The 19,290-nt window shown below is 40.7% G+C and overlaps 2 protein-coding genes across 2 annotated transcripts; both read right to left on the reverse strand.

Annotated features, from left to right (window-relative positions):
• Nucleotides 1-1,178: 1,178 nt before the first annotated feature.
• On the reverse strand, nucleotides 1,179-10,871 carry LOC139925634 (uncharacterized). The gene is made up of 16 exons (XM_071917096.2): nucleotides 10,593-10,871; nucleotides 9,921-10,041; nucleotides 8,763-8,976; nucleotides 7,791-7,933; nucleotides 6,705-6,873; nucleotides 6,521-6,576; nucleotides 5,612-5,796; nucleotides 5,393-5,503; nucleotides 5,134-5,259; nucleotides 3,942-4,055; nucleotides 3,688-3,846; nucleotides 2,761-3,394; nucleotides 2,588-2,651; nucleotides 2,232-2,410; nucleotides 2,061-2,149; nucleotides 1,179-1,923 (listed from the first exon to the last, which is right to left on the reverse strand). Exons 1-16 carry the CDS (start codon nucleotides 10,779-10,781, stop codon nucleotides 1,825-1,827), a joined length of 2,652 nt encoding a protein of 883 aa, XP_071773197.1. The 5' UTR covers nucleotides 10,782-10,871; the 3' UTR covers nucleotides 1,179-1,824.
• Nucleotides 10,872-16,138: 5,267 nt separating this feature from the next.
• slc25a5 (solute carrier family 25 member 5) lies at nucleotides 16,139-18,572 on the reverse strand. The gene is made up of 4 exons (XM_071917101.2): nucleotides 18,406-18,572; nucleotides 16,910-17,396; nucleotides 16,650-16,790; nucleotides 16,139-16,547 (listed from the first exon to the last, which is right to left on the reverse strand). Exons 1-4 carry the CDS (start codon nucleotides 18,514-18,516, stop codon nucleotides 16,390-16,392), a joined length of 897 nt encoding a protein of 298 aa, XP_071773202.1. The 5' UTR covers nucleotides 18,517-18,572; the 3' UTR covers nucleotides 16,139-16,389.
• Nucleotides 18,573-19,290: the final 718 nt, after the last annotated feature.

Consider the following 19,290-nt stretch of genomic DNA (forward strand, 5'->3'; position numbering starts at 1 on the left):
CCCCAGCAATTCACACAGGTCCCACCCTCGTCAAATACTTTTATACAACTCTTCACATTCATTATTGTACCTGCTGCAAGACATCAGAACATGCTCTGCACTCTGTTACATGGCTTTCTGTGCAGTTATCATACTATTTCTGGCTATAATACAATGTTGAATTTAAACCTGCCTGTCCCAGTCCTAAACAACGTGTAGGAAATTCTCTTTTTGTTCCCCAGTTGATGTCTTGCTCCAGGACACTCCAGCAGGGCAGATGCTTGCAGACAGAGGGACTCTCCACCCCCCCACCCCCCACCACCACAGCCACCCTGATGTCCAATATGGAAACTAATGAGGACCTATATTCCTAAACATTTTCATCATGATTTTGTCATTTTGAATTAATGCCACCTACTCGTCACCTCAGCTTTCGTTGCTGTAACACTGAAGCAGGACTGAAATAGCCTCAGATGCAGTGAGCTCAGTGTCAAACAGCTGATGATGCTTTTTGATTAGATTCAGTGTGATGTTACCTAATAAAAATGAATAGGCTATGCGTTGTTATGCTGCCACATAACCAAAATAATCCTTTCTGTTACACTTCCAGCTGCCACATAATGAAACAGCAAGAGCAATAGAGAGAGAGACACTTTACTGGCTATTCTTGAAATGCGGCCACAACTATTGGCCAAATTCTGTTTCTGCTGAATGCAATGCATGGGAAGTTTCTTTACACTGTGTAAAAAGACTTGTCTATAACATCAGTTTTGTTTTATTTTGACAGATCCAGAGCAAAAGTGAGATGCAATACATGACATGATGCACCACAAATTTAGAGTGTATTTGTATTTTTTTTTTGTTTGTATTTTTTGTAAATGTACTTGATTATATCTTAATAGATGAATGTCAGGAGGAAGACTGCAGATTACGCAATTATTTCAGTACTGGTTTAGTGTGTCTTTATCACAGTTGACTAATAGGATTTCCCTGGTGGGATAACCTTGTTTACTCTTATAAAACATCTTGGATCTTTTACTCAGATAATGCTTTGGAGCGAATAAGCTGCTGGCAACCAATTCACATTTCATAATCATTGCAACAAACTATAAAACTAAAAAGTATAAAACTATAAAGTCCAAACTCATACACCAGAAACCTGAAATGAAGCTAAGAGTATAACTGATAAAAATCCTTTATTGGAATGTTTTATTTGAAATAATATTTCAAGTTGTTGTTTTGTTGACATTGTTTCAAGCTTTCAAGGTGAGTGGGAGTATCAAACTTCTGACAGATTTCTGTGGCTAATAATTGTGAGTTCCCCTATTATTATTATTATTATTATACAAAACTTAAAGTCACATGAATTAACATACTAACAATCTTCCCACACGAAGTGCTCAAAGTGATAAGAAATATCTTAGGCAATGCCATTTTAATCACACCAAAGGATCCTTGTGTCTGTACCAGAGGTGTAATTCAAACTGTCAATATAAAATATGCATTACTTTCTCTTCTGAGTTTGACAAGGGAGGAATGCAAAGTCATTTTTCATTGAAGAATGTTTCTGATTTCCCACAGAAATACGTCAAGAATAATCACAGACAATTGCGTACAAAGGCAATTCAACAACACAAAAATAAAAAAACCGAGGAACAATTCACAGCATATTCAACGCATTTGAGGTAAAACCGGCAGAAAATGGTGTAAGGGCTCAATACAGGAACGGTGACAAATGCTGTAAAGGCACTGAAAGACGTTTAATAAATAATATAATATTCTAAAATGTCAAAACTTCTAAAAAGGTACGGTTCACCTGAGAAGACACAGACAGAAATTCACAGATCAGTTGGAGGAGCTGCTGACTTTCTGCAGGGCTGCTGCACTCACATTCAGGGAATTCTCATTGGGCAAAAACTCTTTGAGTAGAAATGACAGCAGCATCTGTCAAAAAAGGGTGAGTGACAAGAGCGTGACAAAAATATGTTAGGATTTATTATTGAATAGAGCGTGCAAAATTAATGCGATAAACAAGGGATGCTGACAGACAGACAGCTTCATCTGTCAAACTAGATACTCACATACACCAGCTTCTTGTTTTCTTCGCCGTCCTGGAAGAGATTGAAAACAGACTCCATGTCCGTCTTCTTCAAGATTAGATAGTTGGAATCTAAGGGAAGGAACATAACGTGGGTGAGACACGCATTTCACACGGATCCTCTGGCACGAGTAACGGGAATAACGTCACGTACATCTGGCACCGATGAGGTGGTGAGCCCGGTCCCTCGTCTCGCTCTTCTCCTCGGCGGTGCGAGGAGGAGCGGGCGCCGCCGGCGGACAGTCCGGCCACTGCTTCTCACGCAGGGTGTCGATGTACGCGGCCATCTGCGCTTCTGTCGGGTTCATCTTGTTTAAGAAAGAGTTCACTTTCCTAGAGGGGAACACAGTCAGAAGTCCATCGTCATCATCGTCTCTGTACTCTCAGAAAGCAGTACAAAGAATAATTTGTTTCTTTGACTGCTGCTGTGTGTTATAATAAACATCTGTAATATATTTAGTAGTGTGGATTTCCCTTCTTTTTTAGAAAGCAGTACAAACAAAAACTTACTTTTTCAAGATGGGCATAACAGGTTTCAAAATGGCATCAAATATGTTCAAGAGGATGGAGTTGCCTGGAAGACACAGGGAAAAGGTTGGCTTTGTAAAATCATCTCAACTCTTATGGAACAAGTCCATGATCATATATGAGCGATACCATTTGAATCTGAACACTGAACACACCAGATATTTCTTTCAAAAGGTCAAATATGGCTTTGGTCGCTTCCAGTTGCTCCCAGCTGGCCTGGTTTTTCAGACACTGAGGCTCCTCCCCTTTTGGCAAAGTCCCCTGGTCCTTCCCTTTGGTCTTGTGAAGTCCACCTGACATTTTGAAACCCATTTTTTCCCTTTTAAGAGTCCTTCCACCGAAATGCCGCCATGATGGACCGTCTGTGCTATCCGCCAGCGAGCCTCCGTTTTGGCTGGAGTGTTGTGTGAAGTCTGAATCAATCTGGTCCTCATCGTTGGCGGATTTTGTTGAGGCTAAAGACTCTTGTGACCTGGACCGGGACAATCCTCTAATTATCATTTTCAAGTGAGAGGTTAAAGGATTATCCAAGTCCTCTGTTTTGTCTTGGGAGCAGCTTTCATTACTTGAAGGGTCTGACCTAACAAAAGATTGTGTTTCCTTGTCTGCCTGTAATTCCTCACACGGCTCTGAAGGAGCATCGCACTGGGAGATAATAATAGTCGGAAGCGTAACACTGGTAACGTTGGAGCATTTCTCACTGGAGGTGTCAGAGTTTTCTGCAGTTGTGGTTTCTGGATGTGGAGAGATTAGGTTTTCTCTCGTGGCGTCTGTGTGATTGCTGGAGTTCTGTTAAAAAGAAGAAAGCAAAGCAATCCGGCTGTGACAGCTCACCCTTCAGATCATGTTACAGCATCGCAGACTCCAAACAGCTACACAAATCAATTTACCAATTCAATAACAGACTTTTTTTTGATGCAATTAAAAAAAATATTGCCATTGATTTTGATGAGGTGATTTTGATTGCCTACATTCCTTTCTTCAATAGCAGAGGCCATTCCTTTGTTTTGGTGCCAAAAAATCCATTATGCTTTTACTCAAAGAAAAGTGTTGCTTTTGTGAGACTTTTTTTTTTTTTTTACCTCTTCTTCCTCTTGTCCTGGAGTCAGGAAATAGGCCAAGCCACTAAGCAGCCCCCACACGCCCCCATAATGCTCCTCTTCACTCAGCAGTTTGTCAAGCGGGCAGAGGAACTGAAATACCGGCTGAGTGTGGCCTATCAGATCGTCAGAAACCAGCTCCTGCACAGGAAAATGACAAGTGTAGGAAATCTGAGTTATGAAACTTGTCAAGTGTGTGTACATCTATAAGTCTAGATTATTCTGGTTTCTTTCACCTGCAGGAAGAGCTCAGCTGATAATCTAATTTCTTGACCTAATTCCTGGACCTCGTCACTGACTTCCCGCTCTGAGATCTCCAGCGCTGATATCGGGGGCAGGTTGGTCGAGTCCTGAGGAACCAGAAAAGGGAATGTTTAAAATGTGCGTGCTATGGCAAGAGGACTGCAGTGCTTTTTGCAACATCTGTCAATGGATTTTTAAAAATTCATCCCAAATGAATGCAATTAAATATTGTGGTATACATATGTTACATTCCAAACTTGTGAAACAAGTCTTGTGGTTTGTTTTCACAACAGCGCTGTCCTCTGGCTCATCCTGAATAGAGAGCAAGGAGCAAAAACAAGCCTTTCCTCTGCAGACATATGAGGAAAAGAAAGAAAAAATATAAATCCCTGTTGCTGTTTTTTTTGGTCTATTGGTCTAAGTATTCCATCATCCTCTAAGTCCTAATATAGTATGGTGCAAGAAATGATGCAGAAGGCTGATACATGTTCTTAATTTAACTAAGAAATACATGCTGAAAAGTATGTGAACTCCTTTTCAAGAGATTTTGCTTCCCTGTGAAGTGGAGAATTGAAGGTTGGCTCAGCGACTGACATAGTTGTCAAGTCATGAGCAAAAAAAAAACACAGTCCATTACCACGGTTCCACCAACATGCTTCATGCTGCTACATGGTCATTCATCAGTTCAAACTTGCAAGGCTAAAAATCCTCACTGAACACAATGGGAGGATTAGCTAAGCAAGTCAAGTCAAGTCAAGTCAAGTCAAGTCAAGTCAAGTCAACTGTATTTATAGAGCACTTTAACCCAAAACAAGGTAGTTCCAAAGTGTTTTACAGTGTTTGCACTCATGAAAAGTGCTGTAAAGAACAGAGACAGGTAAGGAGAATGCAGACAAAGCATATTAAGCGCACATGCAATTACACACACACACACACACACACACACACACAAAAAAGATGTACAGCAAAGAAAACAAAAAAAATATTTAGTATCATCTACCTCTTCTGACTTGGACATCAAGTGAGCAATAGCTTCACTAGAGTACAGGGAAGGAAATTCTGGCCTTAATAAGATTTCAAGAACTGGACTTGTTTACCTTTTCAGCAGAGGTAACACAATTTGACATTTGTTCAAAAGCAGGACATGAGCAAAAAATTGTTATGGCTTCACATTCTGTCCCTCACCTGCCATCTGTTGCGGAAATATATGATGTCCATGTGGGTCTTTTTGATGTCCCACTGCAGGTTCTCGGGGTTGTCCTTCTCCTCCAGGTGAACGGTGAAGATCAGCTCCTCGTTCTCCCACTCCACCTACGGCACAGGCAAAGAGTCTCCGCAGCTCAAACATTAACAAAACATCCAAGGTCGTGCTTTTACAGCGCTCCCACGTACAGATAACTAGCCTGCAGGACATTCCGCAGCGTCAGTGTTATTTATAACTCACATGAGGGATGCTGACGGCCCAGCGGCCGACCCGCCACATCTCATACGACAGCTTGAATTCCATCATGTCCTCCTGAACGCTGGCCAGGTAGTTCTCCAGATCGCTGTCCTCCTAATGAGGTTTGTCCAAAAAACCATCAAACAGTCTGTCATGTTTCATAGGTAATCATCTTCAGTTTAATGAATTGTGTCATCTAGCTCGGTGCAGCGGTGGTCTTACCCCGTCAGAGTCCTGCTGGCCGTGGACGGAGCCCTCCCTGCTGCTGCCTTCATCCTCAAAGTCTCCCTGGATGGACATGGCCCGAAACATCAACTCCTGCTCCATCTTTTTCATCTTCTTCTTCTTGGCTTTCTTAGACTTCATCTTGTCCACAAATTTTGACCATCCTTCCTTCAACTTGTTACCTGAGAGTACCACAGCCACATATAAAAAGTCAGAGATATCCCACAGCTTATATTGATAGGGATTTGAGTGAAAAGCCTTGTAGAGTGAGGTCTAACAACTTTTGAGCGCCACTGCAATGGAAAAAACTGCACCAAATGTAATACGCAAGTCAGTTTTTACTCTTTAAAGAGCATTGTAAGCATGATCAGTAAGAAAGTAAGTAAGAAGTTTGTTTCAAAATAGAGCAGCCTAAAGCTATTTTATCTTACCATTACAAAAAGGTATGCATATCTAACACAAGGTCAGGAGATCTCACACTATCCTAGTCTGTTCTGTTCAATTATCATTGCAGCAGAATTGTTTGCAAGACAAAGAGACAGGCATTCAGACTTCATTTGGCATTCAGCTTGCTGTTTGTGTAATTAGCTGTCTGAACCAACAAACAAAAGAAACAGAGGACCGATCATGCACGAACAGGCTGACAAGTAAAGAAAATTAAAATGTCACTGCAGCTGTGCACATATCACTATTCATCAAATTGCCCTGCAACACTTTTTGCAAGAGAGCAGTTCTCCATTCTCAGAATACCAACAAACCACTCCTTATATCTGCCTTGAAAGCTCTTCTCACTCACAACAGATCAGGACTAAAATCAGGCAAAAAATACACGTATTGTTCCTACAGGTTTAAGCAATCACAGAGAATAAACTTTAAAATTACAAAGTACGCAAGCAAAAAACACACCTTTCTTTTTGGACTTGCTCCTTCTGCTGACAGAGTTCCCTGCTCCCTCCAAGCTCCTGGAAATCCAAAAAACACACAGGCACCAAACAAAACCAATTTAAAAGACGACGTGCCAGTTTCAGAGCTATGCAGCTCACCATGACTAGAGCAAGCGAGCAGATTGCAAAAGATGACAGCCACTCACACTTCACTGCCCTCGCCTTCGCCCTCGTGTGAAGCCAGAGAGACTCGCTCCAGGTCTGATCCGCACAGCTCCTCCACAGAGCTTTTGGGGGTCACACTGTCGAGCTGGCTCACCACCAGCTGGTTCAGGTTGTCTGGGTCGGACAGCCATGTGACCAGCAGCTCCAACCCTGAGCAAAACAACAAACACACTAAGACTATAAACACACTAAAATCCTAAGACGAGAAATTCACATTTGACAAGGAGGAGAACATTAATAGGACTGAAAAGGAGTAGTGCTTTTGAATCTTCTTAATAGGACTGCATAACTGCTTGTGTATAATCACATATCGAGATTTTAGCTTCTATTAATCATTTTAGCACTGGCATATTAGCCATTTTGAAACGTTTCATTTCACTTTAAATGTCTGCTGTAGGGTGAAAATGGCAATGGAAAATGGTGAAAATTTTGTTCCTCAACTCATCAAGACTAATAATTGTGATTAATAACAGCAATCATAATATTCAACAAAATAATGAAGAGTATCATTTTAACCATAATGGTGAAGCCCTACTGTATAATATTGTCAATTGTTCCCAATTATTGGAAGCACTTGTGTTTTGGAAAATCTACAGTAATACTCACACCTAGTTATACAGCTAAGGATAAAACACTCTGCCCAGAAATGAGCTGTTAGAAAAATATAACTTCATCATCACCAGAATAAAGGGAAGGTCTGGAGGTGCAGGTGTTAATGTTTCACCCACATCTATAAAATCACTTAGTCTAACAGAGCAACACGCATAATTGTGCAACCTGCTGCATGACAAACCCTCCGTGGGATAAAACATTTTTTATCCATTTCCAAAAAATTGACAAACCACTATAGGGAATCAACAAATTACTATGGGATAAGCCTTCCTTTTATGTAACCCAAAAGTCATGTTCTTAAGCTCTATAATGCCATTGACGTTAAAGGATTACAAACAATTCACACTTGCAAAAAAATCATGGGAGGCTTAACCATTATGTAAGACTGTATTCCTGCAGAGAGAGAGAGAGAGAGAGAGAGAGAGAGAGAGAGAGAGAATTTAATGCTTGCTTACCCTTTAAGGCAACGATCTCATTTAAGGCACAGTGGTTGACATCTTGGCTCCACAGAGACTCGGGGAAAACGTTACGAACCAGAACCTCAGAAAACTCTCTGAGAACTGCAACCTCCTCTGATCTGGAGCCGAACAGGGGCTCTCTGACACAGACCGCAAAACAGACAGAACAAGACAGAGGAATACAACAATTATTACCAAGTTAGATCCAAGATGTTTATCACCACACATCTCAAATACTGTTAAGTACCAATTTACTAAAGAGGAACGCTGCTTTGGCTACAGTGAAGCATGGAGAGGTGCTCATTGAAGCTAAAAAATGTATCCAAGGCACTCTTCCCATACAAACAGTAAAAAGACTTTAATATTCATTATTTATTCATTATTGGTTTTACGATGCCATGTTTCAAAAGCACGTTTTAAAAACAGGTTCAAAGGTGTTCATAAAGCACTTTTTAAAACATCTTTAACATGTTAAGGTGTTTAAAAAGCACTTTTGAAATGTTTTTAACATGCTAAGGTGTTTAAAAAGCACATTTTTAACATGCTATGGTGTTTAAAAAGCACATTTTTAAACATTTTTAACATGCTATGGTGTTTAAAAAGCACTGTTATAACATTTTTAACATGCTATGCATTAGCCAATAAATAACAGTGTTTTACTTTTTGTATAGGAAGAGTGCCTTGGATACATTTTTTCTGCCGAAACATTGTAGTCTAAGTATTCTATATGAATTTGATACGCTACCCTTCAAACACACATTTAACAAGTTGAATGTAGCACAAGGCAAACCATTAGGTTGTCACTGCAACCTAACTGCAACCTAAGGTCACATGATGTGACCCAATAAAAGTATAGTTATTAAGTAAATGATTCATAGGTGATAAAAACATTATGGTGTTTATAGAGATCAGCAGAGAGTAACGTCAGCAGCAGCTTGAAGTCTGTGTTGTTTCACAAGAAAGTCTCACCTGTCAGAGTGCTTGGCATTATGCACGTGTTGGGTCAGGATACGGATGGAGCCCACAACCGCTTCACACACATCAAAGTCTGTGGCTCTCTTGATGACTTGGTCTATGACGAAGTCGAACTCGCGGCTCAGCACCCGGTGCAGCGGCTGGCTCTCGCACGGCTCAGGGACGCCGTACCAAGGCAGGACCAGCTGGCCGTACGCACACTCAAACACTGGGGAGAGAAACCACAACAACACACCAATTCACATAAACACGGGGTTCACACACTCACCAGGACATCAAGTTCCAGGGACTCAAATTGGCATGTTTGGGTAAAAATATTCATCATGTGAAGTGTTGTTGCCGGGATGGAGAGAGGTCCACAGAGCTGAGGCATACTGAGGAATTTGGGTGCTATATTTTCATTAAAAAATATATATATACTGTATATAAATAATAAAAATTAAGTACTTTCAAGGAAATTCATTCAAAAACATTTAAGGCCTTATTTTAATTTCCTCAAATCCAAACTTTCAATGATTTTCAAGGCCTGTAGGAACCCTGAAAACTGCTACAATTTGCATGTTTTGTAAATTACAAAATACAGTGTTTAAAATCATAAATCTCTCCAACTTCCAGATTGATTGAGTTCATTTCAACAGAGCTGCGATTGGCATTGTGCTTCACTTTACAACAGAAGCAGTTTAACACTGCACAAAAAACAGAACCAACAGACAAAACTGACAATGCTAGATATGCAAACCAACATGCCTAATTTCCTGTTTTACACATGACTACAACCCGAAAATGTAGGCCTACTTCGCTTCCATTGAAAAGGGTTTGTTTTTCATCTTTTCTCTCCTCAAAGCTCCTCCCTGTATCATGTAACATGAGCTCCAGCTGCAGCTGCTTCTATGCAAAACTGTCCTTTTGAACTGTGTCATCTCCAAACACAGCTATATTTCGCTGACAAAACACCCTACAGTAAAGAGCTGAACACTGATATTTAATCTTCATCCATATCTTAGTACACAGGGATCCTAACCTGACAAACTAAAAGATCTGACCTTGTTATAGAGAGTACCAATCATAAATAACTTTGTGACTGTAAAATAACTTTTCTAGTTGGTGAAACAATGTTCCAGTAAGGGTTTCGGTTGCTGGTGTGTGTCCCACCTTGCTGAAGAGATTTCTTCACATGTGGATACTGAGACTCCAGCGGTATTTCAGCCTGTGTACTTCTACTCTCTCCATCAGCAACGTCATAAGCAAACAACTGTTCCTCTACACAGCTTTCCTGAAAGAGAGAAGCAAAACTATGAATTAACTACATGGGAATTATTAGATTAAGGACATAAAAGCTTGAACATCAAAGTGTGTTGAGCAGAAGTCTGGTCTAGATGATTCTGGTCTATGTGTTGAGACGTAACACGATTGTTTCAGGCCTCTGTGCAAAAAAATGCCCCTCGGGCTATAAGTGACACTTCACCAATATTTGTTTGCATAATGTTATTCTCGCTGCTCAGGGGTTGATGCAACTCTGACATATAGACTCGGGCAACAAGTTAGGCTACTAATTAACATTTTAATAACATCTTAATGGATTTGCAAAACACCCATGGCCTGTAGGCTATACTGTTCATAAACTTATCAAAGTCTCTGCATTTATCTCAGCGAGGAAGACTTAAAATGCTATCACATGATCGATAAATGAATTTCATGCACACATTTTTTAATGCTAACCAGTTAAAACATGACTAAAGCCAGCTGTCACCATGTTGCATTACCCATACTGTAAAATCAACACTTTGGTGCACGAGTTATAATATGCATTATGTATTTCAATACCTGAGGTATTTTGTCCTTATCCACTTCGTCTGTTTGAGTGCTGCTTTCCCGGCCGATGTTTCTGAATAAAAGTGGAGTTGAAAAGCAACAGAGAAAACATAGAAAGTACTGGGTCACTGTTCGGCCACAATCCGAGAAATACCAGACTACGCCGAGGATAATGGCGATGGAGCAGCGCCATAAGTACATCTTCTTTTCTTATAAGACGCCTGTTTTACTCGTATAGCTTAGTCTGAGCCGGTGTGTTCTGCTCATATTCACAGCTCCTTGGCAGCTCCACATGTTCAACACCGAGGAGAAAGACGCTGCTTTGAACTCAAAAAGCGGAAAAAGCGAATGGGAAAAGTATCAACTGGTTGAGGCGGAGCTGTGATTGGCTGCGGAAAGCCCCCGGGTATCTGCTGTTGATTATAATAGGATGCCATCTACAGGTTACAGTTTTACCTGACACATTGACTTCAGTGATGTGATGGCATCAGTGATGTGGTGACTTCCAGTCAGTCATCATAAAGCAAACAACGACCATTATATACAGAAATATACTTTATTTTCAGAAAAGCATCAAGTTATGTTTTTTCTCCATAAAAGACCACATCAGTTTGATAATATTTACTCGGATGCATATTATGAATTTCAGTCATAAAGATTTAGGCAGCCCTAAATAAATAGTGTCTATCTATCTATCTATCTATCTATCTATCTATCTATCTATCTATAAATAGCCTATACATATATGTATCAAAATCAGAATCAAATCATTACTAAAAGAATAATTAAAATTGTGTAAGAATTCATTTTGGTTCCTGGTCAAGAGTCAAGTCATCTTTTTCTTTAAAAGCACAAAAATCCCAAATATATATATAAAATATTTGCAACGAACATGAGTAATCAGTCATGTTTTGGTGAAGTAATTTTGGAACATGCAAAGGATCTTATTTTCGTTTGATAGTTTTTATTTCACCTGTTGGTGGCGCTAACTGCTCTTCAAGTGATACAAGACGCGGCGAGAGAGAAATGCCTCATCTTTACTTCACTTTAATAGCATTGTGGATTGAAGACTAGACCAATCAATCAATTGGAGTTTAATAACTTTATTTTACAAGATAGATAAAATTGCTGGTTACCTGAAAAAAGTATCTGATTCTATAGAAAAGCTTACCAGCTTCATCTTTAACGTTCAGAGCAGGACAAACTGTTGTCCGCTGACTGATACATCCCAAAATTTCCAAGCCACCACTGTTTTAAACTCCAACTAGATCCTTAGACAGACGTTCAAACTGTGGTAGGTTATCTATCTGTGATGGCCGGTAGATATTATCCAGCATTTGGCTGGTGGCAATTCCTCAACCTGAAAACCTTTACCATTATTTGTCTCGTGCTGGTATTGGCTGTCCATTAGAAATATCATGAGGTTAATACGACTGCAGCGGCCTTCAATAGAAATAGAAATAACAACACTGAGGAGCTGTTGTAATAGGAAATTGATTTCTTGTCATGTGTCATTATAAAGCAAAATAAAGTCGTCCAACTGTGTGGTTTCTTCTCGCCTGTGCCTGAGGCGCTGAGGGTCATGACCCGACTGTGCCATGACGTAATTCAATCCAACAGATGGAATTACGCAACGCACTGCCTAACAGAAGGCTTTTAGCGACCCAGTGTGATGGGTAGCACTGCAGCGATCCACAGGTTCCCATGGAGATATGCACAACCGTTTTCACTTCTGAAAATTGTCAAGACACAATACCTTCCTACAGTAACTCAAAACACACTGCAGGAATAGGATGTGTTGTAATTTACAAAAAAAAAATTGGGAAATTATATGTTCCAGGACACAACTGTGAACATTGCAGCCCGCTGATAAAAGTAAAAAATGGACTGAAATACATGGTGTAAAGTCATGTGGCACTGAAACACTGAAACTGTGGAGCCTAATGTGGGCCTCAAAACTGGCATTGCTTATCTAATGCCACACACAGACAGTGCGTAAATGGCAGTGATCCCTATTGCTTCTGATTCACTAATCCCTCTTAGAGAGTTGTAATGGGGCAGCTGTGGAAAGGCCTTGCTGAATAAGGGATTAACTTTGCTACCTGCTGAAACGGGCTTTTGTAGATGCAGCGACCAGACTGGTATTAAAACTGATTTCCCCGGGTCAAAGAGTTATGTCCAAGACTGTGGATCCTGAAAGGAAGATTAGATTGTGTCCTACTGAGTAAATCATGTAATCTGATAGCGTTGCTAAAACAAGGTTACACTTGTCCTCGATTCAAGATCAGCCTGGGATAAGTGCCCAAGACACAGTGATTGTGTCTGAAAGCTCATGCTGCATACTACTTAAATAGTATGCACCCGCATTTTACTGGTATTTAACTTCTAAATGTTTTGAGAAAATGTAATCAAAATGCCCACAAATATAATGAGCTCCCTAAGTATTTGGACTATGAGGTGCCATATAGGACATAATCCAAATTTTGGCTTGCACATACAACTACTTTACCTCTCACATGCATGTATTGTGAGATCCTCTCATTTAACCTACTGAAACACACACTTTACTGAAAACCTCTCACATTCCCTACTAAACTACTCTCATATTATGCTATTGAAATTGAAAATGGTCACACACACAATAGTAAGACCTTTCACATTCACCGCTGAAATATTCTCATAAACCTCTTATATATACTACTGAAATTGAACCTCTTACATATACTACTGAAATTTAACCTCTTATATACACCACTGAAAACCACCTCACACATATACTACTGAAATGTAACCTCTTACATAAACTACTGAAATTTAATTACATAATAAATAAATACTTAATAAAATTATTTAATTTTATTTCAACAAATCTATTCTTCCGAAATGCCAATGAAAAACTATGAGGTGCCGTATAGGACATAATCCAAACTTTGGCCTCATCCACAAAGGCACTGACTGGCTCGATTGTTCCTCCGAGTGAGAACAAACCATTGACAAGGGAAACACCAGACTCTCTGAAAAGTGGGTGATAATTCAGGAGTCTGGAACCAGGCTAGTGTGAGGTGGTTTTCAGTAGTGTATGTAAGAGTTTACATTTCAGTAGTATATGTAAGAGGTTAAATTTCAGTAGTATTTGTAAGAGGTTAAATTTCAGTAGTATATGTAAGAGGTTAAATTTCAGTAGTATTTGTAAGAGGTTCAATTTCAGTAGTATTTGTAAGAGGTTCAATTTCAGTAGTATATGTGAGGTGGTTTTCAGTAGTGTATGTAAGAGGTAAAATTTCAGTAGTATATGTGTGAGGTGGTTTTCAGTAGTGTATGTAAGAGGTAAAATTTCAGTAGTATATGTAAGAGGTAAAATTTCAGTAGTATATGTAAGAGGTTACATTTCAGTAGTATATGTAAGAGGTTACATTTCAGTAGTATATGTGTGAGGTGGTTTTCAGTAGTGTATGTAAGAGGTTAAATTTCAGTAGTATATGTAAGAGGTTAAATTTCAGTAGTATATGTAAGAGGTTAAATTTCAGTAGTATATGTAAGAGGTAAAATTTCAGTAGTATATGTAAGAGGTTACATTTCAGTAGTATATGTGAGAAGTTAAATTTCAGTAGTATATGTAAGAGGTTACATTTCAGTAGTATATGCGAGAGGTTTATTTTCAGTGGTGTATGTGTGAGCATTTCAATAGTGTATATGATCATTTTTACATAGTATGTATGAGCATATAATATTTCAGTCGTGTTTATGAGAATATTTCAATGGTGAATGTGAAAGGTCTTACTATTGTGTGTGTGAACATTTTCAATTTCAATAGCATATATGACAGTGGTTTAGTAGGGAATGTGAGAGGTTTTCAGTAAAGTGTGTGTTTCAGTAGGTTAAATGAGAGGATCTCACAATACATGCATGTGAGAGGTAAAGTAGTTGTATGTGCAAGCCAAAGTTTGGATTATGTCCTATACGGCACCTCATATTGGACAGTGTCAGTGACACACTAATGTTTTGGCTCCTTTCTCGTTATTTTGGAAGTGAATCATTTCTTTTGAGGCCATTTACGTATATTAGATGCATATGTGAAGAATTTAAGCAGGGAGAAACAACTTTTCAAGTAATAGACAATTTTGATGCTCTGCAGGAGGAGCATGACGGTTCAAAGCTGGATTGATATCTCAGACGCTAGTTCACTTATTCTCATTTACCCAAACTATGTTCTCCATACAACCAAAAGCGGCAGCTGTAGTCAAAGCTGAACCCTCATGGAGATCCTCTGTAATGTTAAAGGCCTGGAAAGAGAACCTGACAATACTATATTAAGACTCATGTTTATGGGGTTACAGGTCACTGCAAGACCTGTAACCCCATAAGATTTTTTTTGGCAAGTGACAATTTAACTGAAACATAATCTGCCCACATTTTTTTCAATCTGAAATGGGGAGATAATGTTAAAAAAGTGCAGTAGCTCTTTAACTGGCCATCTAAAATTAAGCTCTAAAATTGAAGCTGAAAAGTTGCACTTTGACCTCGTAGTCAGCGTACCATTTATCATCTAAAGCAGTACAAGTACAGTGCTGCAACATCGTGTCGGTGTCTAAATTGAGCACACTGTAGTAGACACTAAATGAGCTTCCAAATGCACCAAAGAGACAGTGTGGAGATTTTGACAGCATAATTAGGTAGTTGCCTTGACTGTCCCATCTTTGGACGGGGGCCAGGAGACAATGATTACAATCAGCTACTACAGAATGGCCGATACACCAATGACACTGGGGCAGACGTGAGAGGGCAGCGAGTACTCCATGTCCCGTCTGTGTTGACAGACATTTGGCTGGAGTCATGTGCTTCTTTACAGCTGGTGTGATCGTGTATCAGCAGGAATTCCTGTCACGACACGCCCTCACAAACACATCAACACCAACTAAAATGTGATCTATCACAGAATACTATCCTTTCTTATAGTTGATTGCAAATATAAATATGGATTGGAACATGCAAATCCTGATTTTACACCCTGCTTGTTAGGGATAAGGCAATTACTTGACTGCAGTAGTAAATTACTTGGCTCAAACAGGTGTGTGATTCTGGCTGGTATATAGTCTACCAGCTCAAGGTTAAAGTCCTCAATCACACCAGTTGGAGTCAAAAGAGGCCTGACAGGAGATAAAAGTATATTTAGAAGGCTGGAATAATCCACCCCACCACAGGTAATCCTGGTTCCTTCTCTGCAGGATGTCACTCACGCAAATTTTCTAAATTATCAATGCATGTACAAAAAAAATTGGTAAAGGTTCTGACTTTAGACTTCAGACCTGCACATCACTTTTCTGAATGCACTGCTTGGTTGGAAAATCATCAGCAGCTCAACTTCTCAGCTGACTTTGGCTCAAGCCCAGCCACAACCCGCGAAACCTCCCCAGCTCTAAGCTTACATTTCAAGCAAGAGGATGCCAAATGGCTTCCCAAAGAAACTACTGCAGACCGGGCCAGACAGGACACTCCGTCACCTAGCAGTACCCTTCACACATAGCATTATATTCAAAACCAGGCGGGAGATTCACTCAGTAGGTTGCCTTTATTTGCTTTTTTCCCCGGCAAGGTTCCTGTGTTCAGGGAATGACATTCTGGTGAGGGGCAAAAGAAAAACAAAACAAACATGGGCCAAGAGAAGAGTGCAGAACAGATTCCCCCGGTACAACTAGTAGCATTATACTAGTTGGTCCCTATAAATATTGCGTGATTTTAGTCCTTCCAAATGTACAAGATATGTTACAGTTAAACTTCACAATATGAACAGTGGACGTACAAAAACAGTTTACAGGACTTTCTTAAGCTCATCGTACAAGACCAGCACAAAAGCACCACCCATGCCTCTGAGCACGTTAGACCAGGCTCCCTTGAAGAAAGCCTTGCCGCCCTCGTCACGTGTGATCTTCCTCCAGCAGTCAATGGTGCCAGAGTACATGATGTCCGCTGAGAAAGCAGAAAGAAAAATTACAAAGACATCACACCTCCAAACCCAGTAACGCATTATCAGAAGCTCAAAATGTATCATGTTTCATATCTAATCGTTACCTCCTTTGCGTCCAGACTGCATCATCATACGACGACGGACAGTATCGAAGGGGTAGGACACAAGACCAGCGACCGCAGTCACAGACTGAGCAATCATCCAGCTAACAAAAATGTGTGTGTTCTTGGGATCTGGAAGCATGCCTACAGAAGAAATATCAAATCAGCAGGGTTAATGAAGTCTTCAGGCCAAAGACACCACTGAGAAAACACACATTTAACTTAGACATTGAGCTTTATGAAGCTTGACAGTGACAACTCACCCTTGGCTGTGTCGTAGACACCGAAGTAAGCAGCTCTGTAGATGATGATGCCCTGTACTGAAACGCTGAAGCCCTGGTACAGACCCTTGATGCCATCAGACCTTGAGATCTTCACCAAGCAGTCTCCCAGGCCTTTGAACTCGCGCCCCTGTCCAGCTTTGCCGACGTCAGCGGCCAGACGTGTTCTGGCGAAGTCGAGGGGGTAGACGAAACAGAGCGACGTGGCCCCGGCGGCGCCACCGGAGGCCAGGTTGCCGGCAAAGTATCTCCAGAACTGTTTACGCTTGTCCACGCCGTCGAGGAAAATCTTCTTGTACTTGTCTTTGAACGCAAAGTTGAGAGCCTGAGTGGGGAAGTATCTGATGACGTTGGCCAGATTTCCTCTCCAGAATGAAAGGAAGCCCTGCTCCTTGGGGATTCGGGTGACGCAGTCAATGATGCCCTTGTACTGCTGGTCAACTGCAATCTGTTTGCTCGCATGTTGCACCTGCAATTAAAACAGAGGTATGGCAATGCATTAGAAGTCAATCTTAGTGTTTGTAGGAAGATCACCGCACACTCAACTACTATCTTTTGCAAAGGTGCTAGAGGTCAAAAACATCAAAGAGGAAAGAAGAGCCAGACTTCTGGTTACACTTAGGTTATGTTAGTGTTTGTAAAATGAAGGCTGAAGAACAGGGGAGCCTAAACAAGATGGGGAAGTTAAAAAGCAGTCTAGTTTATCAATGTAGCTCTTCATTTTGATCCTACCCTTTGGCCCACCAAGTGCGAATCAGCATTTAACACTCAAACTCTAAGGTGAACAACTCGTTAACTTTCTAAACTTGGATGACGGCTGAGGACTTGCTCGTTAGGCCACAAATTCCTTTTCGCATGAGGCTGCCTGACAGACACACTTGTGCATCCACGCCAAGAGTACAACTCTGACGGCACCCATGCAACTATTCACAGCCCCGCCCCCCCTGCTCGTGATGCGAGGCCCGGTGCAGCCGCGAGCCCCCAACTCAAGTCCTGCTACCCTTGTTCTGACCTTGTCTGTTTGCTGTCAAGCCCCCGCCATAGTAACACTGACATGTAGGATAAGAACTTTTTTAACTCAAACAATACAGTTGATGATCACTTGAGTCGTTGTCCTAGTCTTTGTGGGACTTGTAGCTTGCATGCCAGTCGATTACGTAACAGGTCGGATGAGCCTCGATTTGGTTCACTCCTCATCTCTGCCTGGACAATTTAGCTACTGTGATTTACTTTCCAGGTTCAACTTGTTAAACATTGTTAGCACCATTATCTTAAGCGTTAATCACAACAACCAGTTATCTCTTGTTATATTCGGTCCCCGTCTAAAACATGACTGAAACACCAACTTATAGCACATATTAACCAACTAATTTCCCAAATTCCGTTAGGTATTGCAGTGGTGAGCAAGCTGCAGTAGTGAGCGGCTGTAGAAGTTATCAGGGAGCCGTTAGCTTAAAAAGTTTTAACGTCCTGCTCACCTGGAGAAGAAGCTTGACTCTCTCAATGGGGGCAACGGCTGTTTTGGAGATGGCAGCGGCAATACCACCAGCCAAGAAGTCCTTGGCAAAAGAAATGGCTTGATCACCCATCTTCAACGGTTATCAGATACCTTCCCGTTCAGGCAAAGGACCGGTGGAATATGCCGGTGGAGCTGAAATGGCCACAGCCAATGTAGAGAGGGGATTTAAGAAGACTGTGCGCGAGAAAAAACGTGAACTTCGATTCTCAAGTTTCATTGGTGGACTGGGGTAGTAGTGGGCGGGGTAAATAATGTCCTTTGATTCAGATTTGGTGTTTTCCTGCATCACTCTAGTAAATCATAGCCTCTGGTTACTATCCTCACCACAAACTAGCAAAGATTACTTTGTAAATTTATTTGTTTAGATATTCTAAATGCATCGCCACTCAACAGAAATTGGGAGATACCATCATGCAGTTAGATTTTGTTTTTGGTCCCAGTTGGCTCAAGGTCGTGTCAAATAAATGTCAGCTTGAAGCAGCTGAAGCCTGAGGGCCTCTGCTATGGCGGGGAAAGGTCATCCCATCTGTGAATGTCCTTTGGTTGTCACTCAGTTTCTCACAGTATGGAGGAGCACATGATCTGATCAGTGAACAGACCCAGTATCAGTAAGCTAATCCACTCTCATTGACTAAACACCAAGTCAGCCTGTTCAAAGTTTTTGCAGATGGGATGAGATGTTGCCCATGTTATCATATATGATCAATGGACAGAAAATACAGGAATGCTGCTGAAATATCCATTTGAAACAAGTTAGGGTAATATATATGGCTGAGTGGGACTGAATGCACCATAGTGGAGTACTGAGATTAAGTTACATTTTGTACTAGGGGACAGAGCAGTG

This window comes from Centroberyx gerrardi, chromosome 16 (assembly GCF_048128805.1).
Source record: "Centroberyx gerrardi isolate f3 chromosome 16, fCenGer3.hap1.cur.20231027, whole genome shotgun sequence".
Classification (NCBI taxonomy): domain Eukaryota; kingdom Metazoa; phylum Chordata; class Actinopteri; order Beryciformes; family Berycidae; genus Centroberyx; species Centroberyx gerrardi.